We start from the raw sequence: 23,087 nt of genomic DNA, 5'->3' as shown, positions 1-23,087 counted from the left end.
GGCATGGAACACTGTTCTAGAAACCTGCTGTAAATTTTAATGGGAACCAATAAAGAAAATCATGAATCCGTAAATCCTAGAATTTTATGGAAATATGATGATAATAGTGAAGCATCACAATTACATGGTCTGTGTTATTGTGAATTTGTTTTGGCCCAGACAATGTATTTATAGCTAATAATGTAATTTACCATATGGAATATACTCATTCATATGGAATGTTTTTCCTTTCTATAAACCAGTTCCAACAAAAGAGATCTGTCTCTATTTCGGTTTGCCTGTGGTGATTAAAAATCCATTAGCTGCTGAGATTCAAATAAGCATATAAATGGATATTTTGTCACCCATGTACCATGCACTTTAATATAGTTCTAATAAGGAGGCGGAGTACATTTCTCTTACCCTAGCATTATTCTTATGACTTTTCAACCCTTAGATGCTGCCTAATTAACACACACTGCATGCACCGAAACCGCATTCTCTGATGGAGGACTAAAGGAATGGGTCAGAAACTCTTATATTTGTAACTTTGGATGGAAGGAGACCATAAATAATGCTGGCATACTGAAATTGAAATATGTGAAATGTATTTCTGCCTCTGTAGTTGCCTCTGTTGAAAGTAAGAGTGGGAATCAGCAGGGAATCTGATGATTGAGAGTAAAAACTTGGATATATTGGGGTCTTCTACTCATTTGTTTCTCATTCATCTTCATTGTACTTCGATTCTTTGTGTAACAAGTGCTGAACTTAGTAGTAGAAAGCAGTAGATCATTGGCATGTGGTTCCTTGGTTCCAGCGTGTTTACCATTACACAAACCCTTGCAGTCTATCTGTACAGACATCCTTACAAATGAAACCTGTCATTACATTTATTTTGTTAGCTCATTCTTAGTTTGCATTTTGTTTGTATAGAAATAATAGTGTTTGTTGACGTCAATCTGCAGTATGTTTTCGTATTCGCACATACTTGATCTGAGTGGTGGTCGACCTCTCTTTTTTTTTTTTTTTTTTTTTTTTTAAATCTGATTAACAAGGCTTTTCAAAAGTGAAAATAAAACAAGTGCAGAATATAATTACTTTGTATCTAAACGCACCAGCTTTCAACTAGAGGTGAGCAAAAATTTTATTTTCCATAATACTGTATTGATATTCTAATGCTAGTAGTCAATATTTTTAGTTAAAATTTTGTATTGTTTATTTTAAACTGATATTTTGTGAAATATTAATGTGAAAAATGTAACCAAAAATATTGCTTTTATTTCATATTGATAATTTTTTGTGAATGGGAAACATTTAGCAAAAAATATAGATTTTTAAAATCTATTTTGTAAATATTGATGTATAACTGTAACTTGATTTTATTTTTTATTTTATATTATAATATTTTGTAAATATTAATGTGAAAATGAAACTAATATTGATAAGCTTTAGAATATCAATACAGTATTGTGAAAACAATTTAAAGCGTTGTTAATCTGATTTGTAGACTTCAAACGTGTGGATTAAGATTATTCTTAGTTTATCTTGCGATTTTAAAGTCTCAAATGGTCAAAGGTTTAGGATTAGCGTGCATAATATTATCTGAGCAAACTGCTGTAGCAGTAGTATGATCAGAGCTTTAGCCCAGCAAGGACTGTGTAGGTTAAAGTATATCTGTGTTTGTATGAGAACCTGCTGCACATAGTAATGATGGCAAGGCCAGTGAGTTATCTGACAGGAACTAGACTGATTATGACATTTTATTCCCCAGTTGATGGAGAACATATGCTGCTGGTGTGCTACCAGCATTCTTTTGCCCAGTAACGATAAAGTGGCTTACAGGAGCAAAAGGGGGACATGATGCATGGTGGGGACCAGGGACTGTGTCTTGTTGGAGCAATAGTTTATTAGATTAAGTTATCATTCCAGCTGGCAAATGTGTGCAGTGCAAGCTAACAAAGAGGGTAATCTTGCTGTTACCTGTACTGAATTTTTTTTCAATGGCTTCAAGCTAAGCCTAACCCTTGATTGACAGCATGTGGCATACAGACAGCAAATGTAATGGTAACAGACATGCCTTTTGAACCAGGGCAAAACTCTGGATAAAAACACATTATTATTATTATTATTATTATTAACACACTACTTGGGTTGGACAGTGTGAGTGTATAGTGCAACGGAACAATGAAATGTGTCGGATGACAGAGATTTTGCTGTACCATTTATATTGCAATAGATATATTTGTGCGGCTATCATGGGCAGAACTTCTTTACGTTGTTTACACGTGAGAGTAATAAAAAATATGGAGTATTACAAAAATACATCAGGATGTATCTTGTTAATAAGAATGTATTAAATGGTGTAACACAGAGCAGAGTTTAGTCTTCAACTTGTCACATTAATGGTGCGTACATTTAGTGCCAGAATTACTGTAATAATGAGATGACAACTCTTAATTTATTTGAAGCTGTGTACGTCCTTGGATCTTAGAAATTATTAGTTTCTATGGTGACACTCAAGGCTAAACGCATCCATGTGTGGCTTTGTCGTTGATTGCAGCAAAATATTTAATCACAGCATTAATTCATTAATTCACCTTTTATATGTTCTTGCAAAACAATAATAAAATGACAAAAACATTTGAAAAAAGTATTGTGGATAATTTGTCTCTTGAGGTTCTATTCACATGACAGTGGTCAAGTTGGAGCTTTTAAAGAATTCTGAGTTTACAACTTGTAATTAAGAGATTTTAATCCTCACAAGTGTTCTAAATTGAAGCGAGGTCATGCAAAGAAAAATGCGACTAAATGTATGCGCTGACAGGGCATATTTCCATAATGTCTCCAACTTCATTCCTTGTGAAAATAATACACCTTATTCCTCATCAATTCTCATCTGGTGAAACATGTACAGCTCTGTGAAAAAGTATTTGCCCCTTCCTGATTTCTTCTTTTTTTTTTTCATACTAAATTGTTTCAGATCTTCTAGAAACCTGTTGTAAATTTTAATGGGAACCATTAGAAAAAATTATGAATCCGTAAATCCCAGAATTTTATGGAAATATGATGATAATAGTTAAGCATCATAATTACATGGTCTGTGTTATTGTGAATACAGGCAACCTGAGTAAAGACAAAATGCAGTTTTTATATATATATATATATATATATATATATATATATATATATTTTTTTTTTTTTTATTGAAGCAAAAAAACAACTATATCACCCATGTGAAAACTAACTGCCCCTTAAACTTAATAGCTGGTTGCAACCAAATTCTTCCGATAACAGGAGATCAGTCTTTCACAATGCTGTGGTGAAATGTTTTCCCACTCTTCTTTACAGAACTGCTTTAGTTTAGCCATATTGGAGGGTTTTCAAGCATGAGCTGCCCGTTTAAGGTCCTGCCACAGCATCTCATTCGGGTTCAAGTCAGACTAGGGCACTCCAGAACTTTAATTTAGCTTCTTTTGACTTACTCCTATGCTTTGGATCATTGTCTTGCTGCATATACCCATTGCGCTTTAGCTTCAACTCATGGACTGATGATCGGAGGTTCTCCTTTAGGAGTTTCTGGTAGAGAGCAGTATTAATGTTTCCCTCAATTATTGCAAGTTGCCCTGGCCCTGAAGCAGCAAAGCATCCCCATACCATCACACTACCACCACCATGCTTGACCATAAATTATGTTCTTTTTGTGGAATTCTGTGTTTGATTTACACCAGACGTAACCGGACCCGTCTTCCAAACAGTTCCATTTTCGACTCATCAGTCCACAGAACATTATATCAAAAGGTTTGAGGGTCATCAAGGTGTGTTTTGACATTAGGGAAATTGTTCCCAAGGATGAACCAGACTTGTGGAGGGTTTTTTTTTCTGTAGTCTTGGCTGATTTCTTTTGATTTTCCCATGATGTCATGCAAAGAGTCTCTGAGTTTGAAGGTAGGCCTTAAAATACATCCACAGGTACATCTAAAATTCAGTACACCGCTAATTGTCTAAAGGCTTGACGTAATTTTCTGGAATTTTCCAAGATGCTTAAAGGCACAGTTAACATGGTGTATGTACACTTCTGACCCACTGGAATTGTGATATGGACAATTAAAAGTGAAACAATGGTCTGTAAACCATTGTTGGAAAAATTACTCATGTCATGCACAAAGTATATAAATGACTTTCCAAAACTATAGTTTGCTAATATTAAATCTGTGAAGTGGGTAAATTAGTTTAATGACTTCAACCTAAGTGTATACTTCTGACATCATCGATATACACAAAAACAGAAGAAATCAGGATGGGGGCAAATACTTTTTAACAGCATTCTAAAAAATACTAGTTGCTTTATCTAGTGAATATATAGACTATAAAAAGCTTAACTTGGTTAATACTTGCATTCAAGTAATGTCAGAAATATGAAAATGTATGAGTTAAGCGCACATGAATGCATTTGGGAAACTCTGGATTTGTTTTTTTTCCCAAGCCCAGACTTTCCGAGTTGAGGGCATGTCACTTTACGAATCATAATGGAAGCAATTTGTTATTGGTAATAATTCACTTTTACTTTATGATTTTGACATGCAGTTTAGTTTGTAGGCATTTTTTGCACTGTTAATGAAAAATAATGATTAAACTTGCCAGAAAATAAGACTCATTTAGCTGGTTTATGTAGCAATATGCATTTGCAACAAAACCTATCAATTCCCAATTTCCCATCATTATATGTGGTTGCACAAGAACAGTAAAATGGGTAGATAAATTATTAATTACACACTTTGTGTGGCTTTGCATTTCATTTTGTTGCATTTCTGCCTACACTGTTATGTGAAAAGAGAGCAAAATATTATATTATAATATAAATATTGTTTATAGAATTAATATATTAATATTATTCATTTAAATATTATATTCTTTTCTTTCAACTAAAATCACTTGAACGCACATGACATCGTATTTACGATTTACACCTCGTAAGTATAACTTCCTAGCAGTACCAAATTTCTCAGACATTTGAAAATAAAAGTGACCAGTGTGTTTCGGGATTGTTTATAGTTAAAAGTCCCATGCTATGCACCAAATTGTAATTTTTTTCCAGCTTATTATTGTGATTTTATTCATTTTGGACTCCATGTCTGTGCCCATCATAGTAAGGAAATGTTTTGTTTTCTTAACATTCTATAAATTGATTGAAAAAACTATCGTCCGATTTATCTGTTATCGGTATCCTCAAAGTCCTTTTGACCTCCAATTTCAACTTAGTGTGAACGCACCATTATATAGAATTCAAGTGATCTGGTTATTTTACAATCGCTTTGAAGCTGATTAATTAGAATTTAGTTGTCTTTTGTTTTTAACTCTGGTGTTACATGAATTGAAGCTGTTTTTGCACTAATGCAAGACAACGTTAATTATGAATATGAATCTTATCTTTCGTTTTCTTTTTTCAAGTTCTAAATGAAAAGAAAAAATAATCAAATAAGATGAAGTACATTTCAATGGATTATCTAAACATAGGCATTACCATATGGATATTAAAATATTTAAATAACTTTATTGTGAAATTACATTTATTATATGTAATAACAGTAATAAAAAAAAATTACACATACTGTAATATAAGATTTTGGTGACCGCTACACTGCTATTTATAAAAATAAAAAAAACTTTACCAGATGCCATATCAGGTAATTGACAGAGGAAGAGTTCTGTGGAAACGGCAAACAGCTTTTTAACTAACACAGATGTAATCCTTCATTTAGCACTGGGATTAAAGCTTGCATTAAAAGCTTATTGAGCTTCCACTGCAGGTGCTTAACATTCACTGCTCATTCAATGCAAGTTCAATTTGCATTTGCCGCCATTTTTATCAAGAAGATTAGCCCCGGGGCCTCTTGAACTTTCCTGGTGTTCGAGTCACGCAATGCCTTCGGATCTCAGGTCTCTTTGGATTTAAGATTTCATTCCTTGCCCCTCCCTCGTGCTCCACAGTTTTTTTTTTTTTTATAATGAGGCTTTGGGGTTTTACAAAAAGTGTTGCCTTGACTGAATGAGGGATCTAGTTGGCCTCAGGGCTTTACCTGTACAGAGCAGTTTTAGCGAGGTCATGGCTTTACTATTGATTTTGTGCTGAGAAAAGGGGATCCTGAGGGAAACCCTGTAGACTGTCAACTATGATGGATTGATGTGGTCAATAACAAGGGACATAGTTATGTTTCCCCCTTGGCAACATCCACAACATATGGTCTTCAAATGCCAGCATTGTTAGCTTCAAAATCTAATATAGTTCTTGTAAATGAGGACATAAATGGAGTCATTCTGATTGAAACTTGATTATGTATAGTCCTTCTAGATATGCGGTATAATAAATGTGATAAATGAGGCTATATGGTGTCTATGACAGAATCCATCGCAGTGGGAGGAGAGACGGGCTGTACAAAGACAATCTGCTGCTCAGAGGGTGCACCATCCGCAATACAGAGGAGGCTGTAGGAATTGTCATCTATGCAGGTATCCTGCCTTCTCTCCAAACCAGCAGTTGAATCTTGGATAAGTTGTCTATTGTTCCACTCTTGGCCTCTGTCTTACCTTAACCCTACCTCAATTGTAATATCAAAGTGAGGCAGAGCTGCAACAGCTATTTTGAAAATCAATCAATCGGTTTTCTTTACTTCTTTGACAAGTCTTGATTTCCAGCTTTTTATTAAAAAGCATATTATACCATTTCCTGAAATGATGCAACTATTATTTCATAAAGTGAGTGCTCTTTGTTCTGATTCTCAGGTCATGAGACAAAAGCTATGCTGAACAACAATGGCCCTCGCTACAAACGCAGCAAACTGGAGCGGCAAATGAACGTAGATGTGTTCTGGTGTGTCATCATACTCCTGGTCATGTGCCTTTTTTCTGCCATCGGTATGTAACACATCATGACAGCTTCTTTTAGAATGTAATTTATTTAAGTTTATTTAGAAGTTCTTGCCTGAGTGGAGCATTTGTCATTGTGGTTGATCAACGTATTTGGTTTAAGAAATCATTCTGAAGGAAGCTCATTTTTTTTTTTTTTTTGGTGTATCTAAAAATAACAGTAACCATGGTTGCATTATAACATGCATCATACTGTGAAGTGTTTGTCTCTGCATCTTCCTCTAGGACATGGCCTCTGGATGTTTCAGTATGGAGAAAAGCGGCCTGTCTTTGATGTCCTGAGCCCAGAAGGAACAGACTTGTCTCCAGTGGTCTCGGCCATTTATCTCTTCCTGACCTTGATTATAGTATTTCAGGTGAGTTGCAAGTATGGTGTGATGGAAATGTTAAAATGTGTCTCTGGCTTTTTCAAGTATTGCAGTTCTTATAGTGTTAAAGGAATAGTTCACCCAACATTTAAAGTCCTGTCATAATATAGTCATTCTCATGTCATTTGAAACCCATTTTTAATTCTTCTGTAAAACACAGAAAGAGACCATTTGTAAAATGTTCAAGATGCTCTTTTCCATACAATGAAAATGGATGGTGAATTGGTCACAATTTTGAAATATTCAAAAATGACAAAAAAGCACCAGAAAAGTAGTCCACACAACTTCTTTGAATTTCAAGTCGTTATTCACTGAAAATCTTCTGTTCCATCGTAGCTCTCAACTGACATCAAATGCCATTGGTTTGTGCATCTCGTTTGACCAATCTTGTGTTTACGAACAAAATAAGATAAAATGGATTTCAAATTATGTGAGTGAGTAAATTATAGATTTTTATTTTTGGGTGAACTATTCCTATTCCTGTCTGATCTTCAGCTCTTGAGTGTATTTTTTAGGATGATGATACTACAATAACCTACAACAAACCTTGTTATCTTTTATTTCCGTATTTCTCTCTCTCTCTCTCTCTCTCTCTCTGCTTCAGGTGCTGATCCCAATCTCGCTTTTTGTCTCCATTGAAATAGTGAAGATATGCCAAGTTTACTTTATCCATCAAGACATGGAGCTGTATGATGAGGAGACCGACTCTCACCTACAGTGCAGGGCTCTGAACATCACTGAAGACCTGGGCCAGATGCAGTACATCTTCTCCGATAAGACTGGCACACTCACGGAAAACAAGATGGTGTTTCGGCGTTGTACTGTGGCAGGAGTAGAATACTCGCATGATGCCAATGGTTAGGAATGCTTTGTAAATGAGTGTTAGAACAAACAATATTTTGTTATATTGAATATATAGACTCCTAAGATCTGCTTATATTTTGGGGTTTATCTGGTGGTTGTCTCCTTTAACCCCTTGTAAAGATGGTCTCAGATGTAAGTCTTGCATTAACGAATTGAACCAATGACTTTGGGTCATCTATTCAAACACAGCGTTTATCCCAAAAAGAGCCTTAAATTTCTAACAAAGTATCCCTCCCACAGCGAAAAGGCTTGCTATGTACCAGGAGGTAGACTCTGAGGAGGAGGACTGTACATCTCATGGTGGAACCCTCCCACGGAGGGACAGTGTTGCCAGTCATCAGAGCGGAAAAGTAGTGTTGCGAACACAGAGCACCAAATCTCACCGTCGCACCGGTAGCAGAGCCGAAGCCAAACGGGCCAGCATTCTATCCAAACACACTGCCTTTAGCAGCCCCATGGTTCGCAAGCCCTTTGGCACTTCACTATACTATCACTGTAGACTTTATATACAAGTACAATCCGGAAAGTATTCACAGCGCTTCACTTTTTCCACATTTTGTTATGTTACAGCCTTATTCCAAAATTTAGGGGGCATTGTTTGTAGACTTTTGAGGAAAATAATGAATTTAATCCATTTTGGAATAAGGCTGTAAAATAGCAAAATGTGGAAAAAGTGAAGTGCTGTGAATACTTTACAGAGGCACTGTTAAGTAATGCAGTGCTTAATGAGATTTGCTATATTAAACATATTTTGTTGGTTTGACAGGAGAAGGACATTACCCCGGATCCTCAGCTCATGGATAAGGTGAATGAGTGTAGCAGTCAGATGGAGTTCATGCGTTTCCACAGTCAGCCCCTGAACCAGATCCCCCCTGACCTGTGTGATGTGTTTGACTTTTTCATCGCCCTCACTATCTGCAACACTGTTGTTGTGTCCTCACCCAATCAACCCAGGCAGAAGGTAAGCAGACTGAGAAACAGAATTAACTGGAACAGAACTTTACACAACAGCAGTAATGGGTCTGGTGCTGGATTCAAGTGGTTATACGGTGAGAAACTGTTAAAGTCAACGTGAAACCATATGCTTTTTCTGACGTTTATCATACCGGAAAAAAAAACGTATAACGTTACACCCCTATTTCTGAGTGAAATGGGATATTTAATGAGAAATAAATGTTGGACAGGGTATTTTATTATCTGGTACTAATTGAATCATGAAAAGTGGGTGTACCATACAATAATTGCAGTCAATTGAAATAGACACACAAAAAAGCCTGGGATCGTGTCAATTTTCATTTTGTATCGACATTAATAGTGAATTAAATTCCACTCTAGCGAGTCTTTGTCTTGGCTGCTATGCGTTACTAAAAGCTGTTGGATTCACAGACATTGGCTGTTTCTCATTTTGCATTCTTATGTGTTCTTACTTTCTTGTGGACTTGTTCAACACCAAAGTTAAATTCCTATACTAAAAAATGCAAGTACCAAGAATGCATAAAATTACCCGTATGCGTTCTTGATCAGGCCGAATATTAAGGATGCATCAGATGGTGACTTATGCAAAAAAACCCTTTGAAGGCCTAGAAGTCATAGCTGCACTAGGGTGGCAGACATTTATCGGCTTGGCAGGACATTTATTGGCTTGTGAGTTGTCATATTCCGTCAACGTTTATTGTTTGGTTGGGCGTCATTTTAATAAAGTAATAAACACATGGAGGAAACTAGTGTTAACAGACTTTATTCTTTCAATGTGTCAGTAGTCCTGTAAAACCTCACTGGTGTGATGAAAATAATGCTCTCACTAATGTTTGACAATGCCAGTAGTTCTCTCACTGGCTACAAATATGCTGGGATGGGCAATAACGCAGCAAGAAGATCGCAGCACATCTCAAAGCTTGTAATAGATGCTTTCTTTGTCCTCCTGTCCTTTCAAGTCAGTTTTTCCAAGGTAGATTGTCAAGACTGATCTTCATAAGAACGCAAGTATTTTCTCTACATTCTTAGCTGTGATAAACACACATCTATAAACCCTGCTTTTAAAGATGTATCTTTATCTTTTTAAAGGTTTTATAAGAATTATTTCATGCCAATGGACTGCTCAATGGATGAGTGTAATGATCATTGTTCCAATTTTATTTTGTTATGCAATTGTGATCATTTGTGAATGAGATTTGTGTATGACGATATACTACTTTTAACTGGGTCTCCTGTAGATCTTGTGTGTGATTACGGTGTATTTTTGTATTGTGATGAGAAGCCAAAGGAAAATTTCCATGTCAGTGGACAATAATGTAAACAACAAATCTCACAACAACTGAAGTAGCTTATTTAGGATTTTGAGTTGCAAAATCTACCATGTGTGGGAAGTGGTTTGCTGAAGTTAACTTCCCGTGGTGGACTAGGAGCGACTTCCTGTTCTGTGTTTAATGCGAGTTGTGACTTTCTTGCACAATCTCTAAACTTTACAATCATGTGCACACTGTATATATTTAAGGAATGGTTTTCACTTTTTCTTTACCCAGGTGCGTCGCTACGAGTTGAAGTCACCAGTGAAGACCATAGAGGACTTTATCAAGCGCTTCACCCCGAGTCGCCTGACCTCTGGCTCCAATAGCAGCAGCTCCTCCAGCTTGGCCACCAATCGTTCATCCTCCCACAGGGTGGGCTCCAGCATGCTGACCTCCCCCTCGGCAGAGAGCACGCTCACCAAGCTGAAGGAGGAGAAGCCTCCAGATCATGAACTTCAGCATGCCTTCAGCTCCGTCCCACCCAACTACGATAAAACAAAGGCCTTGGCTCAAGATGACTGTGAGCTAAGATTTGAGGCAGAGTCGCCAGACGAGGCAGCATTAGTTTACGCAGCCCGGGCCTATAAGTGTGCTCTCGTCGGTCGGTTACCAGATCAGGTGACTGTGGATCTTCCTCACCTAGGCAAACTAAGTTTTGAGCTGCTGCACACGCTGGGGTTTGATTCCACAAGAAAGAGGATGTCTGTGGTGGTCAAACATCCACTGACTGAGCAAATCACGGTGTACACCAAAGGTGCTGATTCGGTCATCATGGATTTGATCAGACCAGCCACAGGTACGCTTGCTCTAATGAGCACTTTACTCAGTGTTTTGCAAGGAATCAGAATGTACAGTTAATTTAAATTTGCATTCAAGTTTTGGCCAAGGTCAGAATCGCGGTACAGTGTGTAGTGCACATGCTCACAGGGCAACAGGTTTGAGTCTGGCCTGTGTCATGTCCAAATCACCCTTCCACTTCCTTGCTGTTGGTATGGATGGCGATATGTCCAAAATCTCATATATTGTTGCTAGCATTATATCAGGGTAAAGATATATCACAAATTTTATTTTTATTTCTTAGATATCATTAATATTGCGTGTGTGTGTGTGTGTGTGTGTGTGTGTGTGTGTGTGTGTGCGCGCCCCCTCAATTCCAAAAAAGTTGGGACAGTATGAAAAATGCTAATAACATCAAAAAGGGGTGATTTGTAAATAATTTTCACCGTTTGCAATATTGAAAGCACTACAACTACACATTATATAATGTTTTTCCTTGTGAATTTCATTGTTTTTCATGTACAGTAATTTCAAATGATTGCAACATGCTCAAAAAAGTTGGGACAGGCGAGTGTTTACAACTGTGAAACATCATCATTTCTTCTAACACTAAAGCATTTTAGAAAGTGGAATTTTCCCCAATCATCCATAATGTAGGTCTCTAGCTGCACAATTGTATGCGCCACACATTCTCAATTGGAGACAGGTCAGGACTGCAGGCATTGCAATCTAGCACCCACACTATCTGCTTACACCTCATACACACACACACATACACACACAACCCCAATTCCGAAGAATTCATATATGAATGAGAAATAAATACATTGTAAAAAGTTACGCTCATTAATAAAAAAAAATTGTTTAGTTATTGAAACTTGAGTTCCTTGGTTCTTTTGAACTTTTGAAAATTCTCTCAAATAGAAAACTTTCCTTTTTTTTATAGATTTCACAAACTATAACTTAAAATGTCTATTTATTCCTATTATTACATTTTAGTCATATTTAATAATATTATTAATTATGAATGGTCCTCTTCTTTATATAAAATATTCTGGGCTAGTTTATTTTGATGTGCACTGTAGATTATTAAAACACTAGTTGATCATACTAAAGTTTTAATGAAGTCTGTGTTTTCTTTTCCATGCCCCAGTTAGACAGCACATGAGACCTACTCGAGCTGAATAAATGAATAATGGCTCAGGGCCAAATAGCCAAAAGTCATCTGATTTCTTAAAAATGTGGATGAATAAAAAACATGCTTCTCCATGAAAATGAGAGACATCTACTTCTATCATTCTGATTGAAAACAGGAATTGGGCAGTGTGATTTGTCAGGAAATGTTTTGAATTTTTAAAATCTTTGGAGGACTTGCACAGTGTCCTCTAGACTTTGATGTGAGCTGTTGATCTATGTTCATAGAAAGACATTTGATTCCAAATGGTCAGCATGGGCAATTTGTTCCCTTCACCCAAACATCAGCTGGACAGCTTCCAGATTGTTCTTGGCTCTTGATGTAGCCAAAGGTTTTAGCAGTAATAAAGTATCTTAATGGCATAGGTAGGATGGCTTGTTAGTATTCCAGGCACGATAAGAGCCACAGTGGCTGTTTTCTCTAATGCTGTGTACATAAATGACTGAACAGAAGTAGTGCATGTGCAGCCCTGCTCTTTATATCTAAATGTCATAGAACAGCCAAAAAAGATAGAGCTGAAAGTGTAGTCTGGTAAAGTTCAAAATCAGTCTAGTTGCTCAGACATTTTGTTGTTGTTGTCATTTTTGTTGCAAGGTTTTGTTTTAAATTAATGTTCTGTGTTTAAAACAAGTTCATCTCTATTTACAGCCTCTGTGGCAGGGTGTCGATTACCAGAGACAATATTTTTGACTTATCTCTCAGTTTGATTACACAGTATAATAGTATAACAGTATAATAGTGTGTTGATTATAATATACTTACAATGGAAGTCTATGAGGCTTTCATGAGGGTGTAAAAGCAAATTGTGAAGCTCATATTTTTGGTAAAGCATTATACCAATTCTTGTGGTTATGCGTTACCGATGTTGATCATGTGGGTGGATTTTTATGCATGTTAACAATCCCCTTCTGGTAAATTTGCTCATGCCTTGCAAAGTTATAGTGTTCATCCACTTTACATGGTCAAGACATGAGTTGAAAGAATGCATATAACTTTGAACTTACGAGACTAGTAAGTGATTTTTCAAAAACAAATCTCACGTTAAATTCCCTGTGAAATGCCTTGACTAACACAGTTCAATTTGTTGTTTTGGCGTATCTTCTACTGAAACAGTAAGTGGGGACAAATTATGTCGAACGACTTATCCCATTTTTTTAAATAGCCAATAGTATTTACACACACATACTATATCCATGCACAAAGCATAACTAATAAAGAATACTTACTCGAGCTGTACATCCCAATAAATGCTCAAAAGATATGCATGCAGGTTCTGCATTGGCACAACGGTCCCAATCAGAAGTGATCATCCCTATGCCAAATTCTCTTCACAGACAGTTACCCTGCACTGTGAGAGATCCAGATGGCTGAAAGGTGATAACGGTCAGTCAGAACTCACTTTAAGCTATTGAAAAACCTGTTTAGAATGACTCTACAGCTTGGATTTTGCTGCCTTCGAAGTGCCCTGTGAAGTGCACCTCTTAGAACACAGCCAGATGTGCTGAACAGATGTAGGGGACGGGTGCGTTCTTGTTATAGAAATCACTTGATTGGACGATGTTTCTTGACCTCAATGTGACATCATATATGTTCTTGTGTCTTTTTAGCCGGAAGAAAGAGACTGCAGATTTTAAATGCTTAGCCTATTTCTTCTGAACATTAATTTTGTCAACTTTTAGAAGGACACTAGCATATAGATGACCTTTAAGCTAATAGATATGGACTAACAGCAGCAAAACTTTCATTTTGATTTCACAGGGTCTTTAACACATTATTGTAGCTGTGCATTTAAAAAGGTGTGTTTTAGCTTTATCCTGTTGCAATGACTTTCAACTTAAATTTCCATTGTAAGTGCATTACTGTAAACAGTATTTTTGCTTTTACAGTAGAAAAAGTCAAAATAATTTTCTATGGTGTTTAACAGCAACAACTACTGTCAATAGACCTTAACTTGCATTGAACCCGGAACTTTGATCAATGTAAACCCTAAACTCAAAAAGTTTAAGGCAGTCAGTTACATCAGTTATCAGTTATAATATAATATAATAAATTAATAGCGATTCATTTTTATTTTGTACTACTCATGCATGTTAATTGCTCTTAACTTGAAATATTGAGTAAGATAACTCATATATTTTGATGGCACTTAACTATTAATTTAACTCTTTGGCTGAATTTAAAATTAACAAGTAATCTCTACTTAAATACTTAAAAGTAGAAGAAACCTAGCTAATATTAGCTAGAATAAGTTCCTACAGTAAATTATATCTCGCTAAATGCAAGCTGATTGGTAACACTATGCTTTGATTAGAATAGCAATTGCTCAGTGAATAAAGCAATAAATAACATTTTTAACATTTACCTGTCCTCAACCTAAGCTCATGCTCCACTATTCACAATAATGTTAACCTCCAAAACTCCATAACAGAAACTCTTCTAAATAGCACAACAAAACATTAAACACTAACAAGTTTCCCCCTTTACATTTATCTTGCACTTAGACACATTATATAACATTTCATTTTAATAATTACTCTCCCTGAGTGCCATGCAAAGCATGCTGGGAAATAGAAATCCCCTGTCCAGTTTCAGTCAAATTTCAGTTCCTGTAAATTTAAAGAGACTAGTTTATTAAACTCAAAACAATAAAACAATTCAAGTTACTTAAAAGGTGTCAGTTTTGTGAACTCAAAAGAAAGTTCTAAATACTCATTAAGGTTAACTTATTTGAACTCATTTGTAATATTTATTTTTCCCTACTCAAGACAGTTAATTATTTTGAGCATTTGGGTTTACAGTACTGGAAACGGTTAGCTTTTCTGGTGAAAGCAGAGTTGATATCGCCCACATGATAATTTAATTATGGTCTTACTAAAAGAAATACAATTTTCATAATTTCATCAGCTCATAAATCAAAGTCCATTGGACTACTTTAGCTTTTCTGTAGATATTGTTGCTCTCACCATTTGTTCTTTTGAACCATCAAAACTGACAGATTGACAGATTTCATAGGCTATTTCGGTCTGTTGTTAAAAGGACAACTAGTTACGTTATAAGGTGGGAATAAGATTTAAAAAAGTGCAGGTTTTGCACTTTTTTTGTCTAAAGTTATGCCTTTAATGCAAAGCAACTTTCTGTGCATTCAAGATATAGCATACATTTATCAGACTATGTGTTCATCGGAATTTAATCCATGACCTTTGCATTTTTAGTACCATGTTGTACCAGTTGAGCTACAGATATGCAGATCTAGTGTCAATCTAAGTAGTTAAGTGTCATTAAAAGTTAGTGACTCTGCCATGTGTTTAGTTGGTGTCTGGCCTCTGTCTCACCATGAACTATGGATCACTTTATGCACATAGACAAAAATAGTGTATATTCCTGTATTTGTGGATCCAGAGCCACACTTCACTTCTGGGTGTGGACTCCCAATTAGCACAGCAGACCTACAGAAGGTACAATAGCTTCTTTCAGAAGCAGTAGGATGTTTGCAACTTGTTTAATATTCCAGTCTGAGTCACACAGCTTTTACATTTTTGGCCAATGAATTATGATATCGTGCTGTCATGACCAGAAAGCTATAAAGATTTGGAAACGCAAACATGGCAAGTACCGGTGTATGCATTTTGTAACATGTTAGAAGATGATAGATAGTCTAATACCAGAACGTTCTTTAGTGTGCTTCATTTAAATGCTGTGAAAAGGATTTGTCTGTGTTTTGTCATTTTTGTTTCTTTTATCTGGTTAAATTCCCAAGCTAAAGCAAGAAGGCTGAATTAACTTTTTTTAAATGCTTCAAGGTATCAGAGTTGATGCATTAGTCTCTGGAAAACAGGTCCGGTCGTCCCACAGTTGCAGTGAATGTGGTGATGAATCATTTGGTGAAAATGTGAGGCTTGGCACTCTCGCCCCCTCATCTTGGCTGATGGTCCCACGTGTTGGGAAGTGATCATCCCAAACAGTTTGTTCTGCTCTCTCTGCCAGGAGCCAATGCACTGAGCAATAAGACAGGAGCAATAACCCTCAAAATGCTCTATGGTCCGATTACACATTCAAACCTGTCAAACAGTCTGCCATCTAGATTAAATCTAACGGCCTTGTTGAGAAAGCCAATGGCAACATAGAGAGTCAACCTTGAAGTCATTAGTTTAGATTGTCTGCTTGGTGTTTGTCACTTGTGTGTGTGTATATGTGCATGTAATATTGGTTTAATAAAGCGATAGAGTGCAGTGCCCGTCTTGTTTCCGGAAATAGTTTTCCCATATTTTTTTTCCCAATAAGGATTACATAAAATCCTTAATAATATAGTTTTAGGGGCCTGGGTAGCTCAGCAAATTTGAATCCAGGGTGTGCTGAGTGACTCCAGCCAGGTCTCCTAAGCAACCATATTGGCCTGGTTGTTATGAAGGGTAGAGTCACATGGGGTAACCTCCTCATGGTCATGATTAGTGGTTCTCTCAATGGGGCACATGGTAAGTTGTGCGTGGATCGCGGAGAGTAGCATGAGTCTCCTCATGCTGTGAGTCTCCACGGTGTGCACAGCAAGTCACGTGATAAGATATACGCGGATTGACTGTCTCAGAAGTGGAGGCAACTGAGACTTGTCCTCAGCCACCTGGATTGAGGTGAGTAACCATGCCACTATGAGGATCTAGTAAGTAGTGGAAATTGGGCATTCCAAAACAGTTTTAAGTTACAGGTTTAAGCCACATTGATCGACTAATTGTCCAACAACTGACTAGTCGATTAGTGGGGACTAACATTAATATTTGTAGTGGTGGTGGTTTTAATCGGAGACACAATTCTCACATTAATTGAGAGACGCAACTTCTTAGAGAGCGTTTTTGTGTGATTTATAGCTTGCTGTGCTTAATAGTGACTAATAGTCAGCACAGTAAAACCCTCTGCGAGAATTTAGTCTCTTTAATACTTTAAGTTTAGTCTATTTATGCAACGCTGCTGTTACAGCCATCAAAGCACCGCTTTGACAATTTACATGATCACTGTCAGGTGTTAAATCCTGTGCTGTGAGGAATGTTTGGAGAGATTAATGTCTTTTGCTGATTCTGTCTGAAACTGCTTAAATAAATGTTTGCAGTATGAACTAGATCTGCATTATCTTGCAGTTCTGTACTTTTAAGTGTGCAGCGAGGATCGCCTAGAGACTACCAAGCTCTCTGATTATATTGAAACGCATCATTCGTTCAGGATGCGCATAATCTGCTTTGTGTATTGAAACCTTTCTTAATTTGTACCTTTTCTTTTAACTGATAATTTAGTGCATTAAGATGTTATAGTAATTTAGTGTATTTATTTGTTGCATAACTGTTTGTTACTATGTTCAAATGCGGCACTTAGAGTCCATATATCCTTCTGAAATGCTTCTGATTTGGGTCAAGTGATAATAACGGAGTCTATTTTCTACATTATTATGTACTAGTTCAAGTTCAAACTGACCGACTAGTCAGTTTACATCAAAGTAAATCATAACATTACAGACTTTGATTTGAAGCAAAACAGAATTGAACAAAAATTGGAATAAGAATGCAAAGGTTGAAGCCTGTGAACTTCCTGTTTTTCATAAGGGAATGAACTAAAATCCCATGAGGCATTGCGAATGAAAAATATAAAACTATTGATTTAAAGTAATTGATTACAAGTATAGAAAGTTTATTGCAAAATATTCAGATGTACAAATATATCTACAATTAATATACAAATATATACTGTAAGTAGTTTGAAAGTGTAGGGAAACCGATTGATTGCCGCGATGATTGGTGGATCTTTTCCCTTCGGGATCATGAGCTATGTAGTTATTCACCACAAATTCTGCTCTCTTTTTTTTAAACGTTTAAATAAAATGGATTGATGGTGTTTACAGACGTATATACCATCGATTAATAACCTTGGAGCTTATGGTAGGTCTTGTTTTTTTTTGTGTTAGCAATATGATAAAAGACGCCAATTGTCAGTAAATGTTCATTTATTATTAATAATAATTGGAATAAATAATAATTTTAAGTTATTATGTTCATTATCCCAGCTGTAGACTGTTTGCGGTTGCAAAACAATGTAGCAACTTGCACATTAATGTAGAATGTGCGATCACGTGTGCATTTATAGTCATTTTACAATTGCTTGGAACAGGTCTCATCCAAACAAAATTTTTGTCCTATTAGTTTTATAATAAATCTTAAAATGTGTTATAATGTTCTGATGAATTATCTAAATGTCTTTTTGGTTTTATTTTGTGTCTTATTACAGATTATGTGAAAGGAAAACGCCAAAGGAAAATATTGTATAAAACTCAAAACTACTTAAATCTCTACGCCGCAGATGGTCTCAGAACACTCTGTATCGCCAAAAAGGTAACAGATGACTTTGTCTCTCAGTACCAGTTAATGGCATTTTTGATGTTACATTTACATTTTTGGCTGGGAAGAAAAGGGTTCATCTTAAAGTGGGAAGTGTTTTTGCACAGATGGTTTACAAGTCTGTGAGCTTTTTTCCCCAGAGTGCTGAACTGTGTGATTCAGCATCTCTCTCTCTCTCTCTCTCTCTCTCTCTCTCTCTCTCTCTCTCTCTCTCTCTCTCACACACACACACACACACACTCTTTGCTTCACCACCACTCGCTATTTTGTAATGTATGCTCTCACCCTCTTGTGTCTAGTGCTCTTATTAGGAGTCTGGTGGCCATATGATGTGATAAGATGCATTTTTCTTTTTCACCAAATTTTCAAATGCTCCCATGGACCAACTGGTGTGCTATCATAAACAAGTAGATTTTTATCAAAGTGCTGACCATTTTGCCCTGCTGTGATCAGATACTTAAAAATTTTTTTAGTATGAATTACTAGCTTTTCACGTTTGGTGTCCATCATTAGCACTGTTGCTAAATAATCACCTTTCAGTAACAGAAGGGAAGCTTTAAATAACTTTGGGAGGATTATGTTTAACATGGTTAAGTGTGATTTCATACATAAATGGAAGTTTCTTGCATTGTGGTTTTGGTGTTTCGTTTTTTAATTTTTTTTTATCGTAACTTATATTTCACAAAGTCACACTTTTAATTAAACTTGCTGAGCTGAAGTTTCACGCCGAGCATTGTGTTGAGGTGTGGTCAGTATTATGATTTTGTGTGGTTGGTTTGTGTTGCAGGTCCTCAGTAAGGAGGAGTATGCCAGTTGGCTACAGCATCACCTGGAGGCAGAGACAGCCATACAGAGAAGGGAGGAGCTGCTTTTCGAGTCTGCTTTACGTCTAGAGACCAACCTTCACCTACTAGGTAACAACTGTAATTCATTACAATTACATAAAAACCCAATGTAATCGGATTAGTTACATTTTGTAAAAATTGATTACAAGCAGGATTTCTTGACGAGTATATAAGCCATTTTCTTTTTCTGTATTTTCTGAAGCAGATATAGGACTCGCCTGATATGTTTAAAAATACAAAATTTTTCTACATTTGAACATTCTGTTTTCCTATTAAGGAGGCAATGTCCCTGGTTTTTCATGTTTTTTTTTTTCTTGTATATAATAATAGCTACATTACTCATAACTGTTTTGAATGCATCCAGAGGGCATAATTAAAATTCTTGAAGATCATATTGCTTTTCTCTTGATATTATTTACATATGCGACCTTGAGGTAATCCAGAATATTTAAAAGTAATCTGATTACGTTACTTTATTATTGAGTTATTTGTATAAGGTTACGGAATACATTTTTACTAAGAAATTATAAGTATTTGTAATGGATTACATTTTTAAATTAACTCTCCCAACCCTGGTGACAAGCAATTTATCTGTCCTCACTCAACACGAAACTGCTGCGCAACGTTACACAATCGTAGCCAATCAAAAGATTTACATATATTCATTTGGGAGAAATTTATTCATATTCATTTTAAAGATTAAGATGTTTGATGTTTAATGTACAATGTGCAATTTTGAGGAGCAGGATTTTGCACCAATAAGATTTCACTGTGGGCTGGGCTACGCAGCATGGAGCCACAGAAATAGAAACCAAGTTATCAACAAAATGCCCTTTTGTTTGTCATGGTTGTGGCTGGTTGGGACAAAAGCTCAGATTTATATGAAAGCAATAGCTTTTATGTCACTTTATCTTGTTGTGAATGGTTCGGACACAGTGGAAGTATTAAACTTTGGTAACTTGTCCCTCAGCCACCCAGAACACGCTAATAACCGCATAGTACCAAGTTAAAAAACACTTTGAACTCCCTAGCGTAATGCCGGCGGATTTTACACTGGAAAACACCATTTACAATAACTGTCTTAAGTTTAGTTTTTGTTACTGGAAAATTTGAGAGACAGCTCGTTTTCTTGCTGCAACATGTTTTCTATCAGCATGAAATTATTGGCAAGCAGTATTATTTGAAGAAGGCATGCATGCTTAAGGTCTTTATGCATGTTTTTCCAATAGGAGCAACAGGTATTGAGGACAGACTTCAGGATGGGGTTCCAGAGACCATCGCCTCTCTGAGGAAAGCTGGCCTTCAGATCTGGGTGTTGACGGGAGATAAACAAGAGACGGCCATCAACATTGCCTATGCCTGCAAACTGCTAGACCCAGAGGAGGAGATTATCACTCTCAATGCTGACTCTCAGGTACACCTTGCTACAAACATTCTAATAACTTCCTACTCCCTCAGATTGCTGACTGTTTTAATAATTGTATAATTATGTTGGGCTTCTGAGTTTCAAAGGATTCAGTTCACATAAGAGGAACATAAGAGTCCTAGCAACTAAAGTAAAAATTTAATTACTTTATTGTCTAGAGTAATTCTAATGATTCTTTTTATTTTGGGCTATGTTAAGGGGAAGAGTTTAATTTTACAAGAACGGTTACAAATCAGATCCTATTTGTAATTGTAAAAATGTTCCCTACAGTTGTTATTCTTAAAGGTGCACTCAAGCCACGGTCAACATTCAAGGGAATTTAATAAAATCGTAAAAGTCATGGAAATTTATTTTAATGAATGAATATATATATATATATATATATATATATATATATATATATATATTATATATTTTATGCTGCACTTAAATATTTCATTTGCTAAATATGCCCAAAAGTCATAGTGAGGTAGTCCTTTTGAGTTGATTGTTTTCAATGAATTAACAATTTGATCTGATTTGAATTATTGCAACAACAACAAAATTATGGAAATTAATTGGACACAATGTTTATCACTGCCATTGTAAAAATAGCCTATTCGTCAACAAATTTGTTACTCGTAATTAATTTATTTTGCAACCAAAAGTGTCCAATAATAGTGGGTTACCATGTCATGTTATCTCAACATGGCAGCCCCACAAATAAAATTATAAAGATTTAAACCTCATCGTCTAGGCCACTGGATTGACTTGAGTCTTCATCGTATGTATGTCATTTTAAACGTAACAAAAGTACAATTCATTTCTTTAATAGTAAAACTTATTTTACAGTTACTTGGTGCTCCTTTAAGTGTTTATTCTTCTTTGTCAAATTGTGTTTTACAAAGTTTCTGAGTAGTGCTCACAAGGAAAGAAAACAAGTTAAGAATTCTGCATTTGTGTATCTTAGGAGTCGTTTAAATAGTGTATCTTGTATTTATTTATTAATTTTTAGATTCTTTTTTTTTTTTTTTTGCTACCAGGAATGACAAAAATACCTGAAGGAATTGCCATAATGATTGAAAACACAAACATTAGTTGCATTTCCCCATTGAGCTATTGAATCATTTTCTCACAGTCACGTGTAGCTCTTGTATTCCAAACTGTATGCCTGTGCACGAAATCATTGTCTGTTTGATTGTAGATATTTCTCCCACTGAAGAGCTTAAATTGCTTGAATGAGCACTGGTGTAATGTTTCACTGTTCCTTCTAGAGGCTTTATTATTGAAGGAGAGGGACCACTCGCATATATATGCGAATGGGAGAAATTACTATGAAACGCTAAATATAACGACCCACCCTACAATTAAATTGTTATAGAGGCACTGCTACATTCAAAAGGCAGCTATGAGAATGGAAGGTTATTTACTTTAGAATATGCATGAGAATTAGCTAGACCAGCTTTTTTATTTATTTATTTTTAGCTAAAGAAGTACAATGTATACCATTGTTATCAGATTTCATTCCTGATTTGCAATATGTTATTGGAGCTTAATCTTGACCAGCAGTTTTTGGTTCATTTTCTTATTGGTTCCCCATTCAAGTAGATTGGAGCTGTAATTGTATGACTGAAAATACGTAGCTACCTGGTGGCATTACCATGAAAACAGGCATGCCTTAAAGAGACTCTTCTTTCTTTTTTTTTTTTTTTTTTTTTTTTTTGAAAGAACACACCATCAACAGGAGTTTTGTTTTAAATACCGCAAAAGAAAATCATTATCATATAGGAATGTCTTAATCACTGACTAGCTTTATTAGTCATTGCTTATTCCATCACTGACTAGATATATTAGTCATTGCTTAATAAAAGGTGACTACTGGTTTGTTACACGATAAACAGGTTATATTGTGTGAATTAACGTGTGGTCCACATTCAAAAAGGATTTAGTTGCATTTCTGAGTCATCCCCTCTTGTAAAGACACCGGTATCTGTTTGCTAGATGTTGGCCATTACATGTGAGATATTCATTGTGTCCATTTGTGCCCTTCCTACTGTTTTGTGTTTTT

The 23,087-nt window shown here is 36.0% G+C and overlaps 1 protein-coding gene across 1 annotated transcript in view; it reads left to right on the top strand.

Moving 5' to 3' along the window:
• LOC127647012 (phospholipid-transporting ATPase VA-like) overlaps positions 1 to 23,087 on the top strand; it is a 69,199-nt gene that overhangs the window by 29,153 nt on the left and 16,959 nt on the right. The window contains exons 4-13 of the mRNA XM_052131053.1: positions 6,380 to 6,486; positions 6,760 to 6,891; positions 7,129 to 7,259; positions 7,876 to 8,128; positions 8,376 to 8,593; positions 8,902 to 9,096; positions 10,658 to 11,219; positions 18,660 to 18,763; positions 19,557 to 19,683; positions 20,844 to 21,028. Coding sequence (XP_051987013.1) covers positions 6,380 to 6,486; positions 6,760 to 6,891; positions 7,129 to 7,259; positions 7,876 to 8,128; positions 8,376 to 8,593; positions 8,902 to 9,096; positions 10,658 to 11,219; positions 18,660 to 18,763; positions 19,557 to 19,683; positions 20,844 to 21,028 — 2,014 coding nt within the window. The remainder of the gene's footprint in view (positions 1 to 6,379; positions 6,487 to 6,759; positions 6,892 to 7,128; positions 7,260 to 7,875; positions 8,129 to 8,375; positions 8,594 to 8,901; positions 9,097 to 10,657; positions 11,220 to 18,659; positions 18,764 to 19,556; positions 19,684 to 20,843; positions 21,029 to 23,087) is intronic.

Source organism: Xyrauchen texanus, chromosome 7, assembly GCF_025860055.1.
Source record: "Xyrauchen texanus isolate HMW12.3.18 chromosome 7, RBS_HiC_50CHRs, whole genome shotgun sequence".
NCBI classification, from domain to species: domain Eukaryota; kingdom Metazoa; phylum Chordata; class Actinopteri; order Cypriniformes; family Catostomidae; genus Xyrauchen; species Xyrauchen texanus.
The sequence above is the reverse complement of the archived record's forward strand: the minus strand, read 5'-3'. Positions and strand labels throughout refer to the sequence as shown.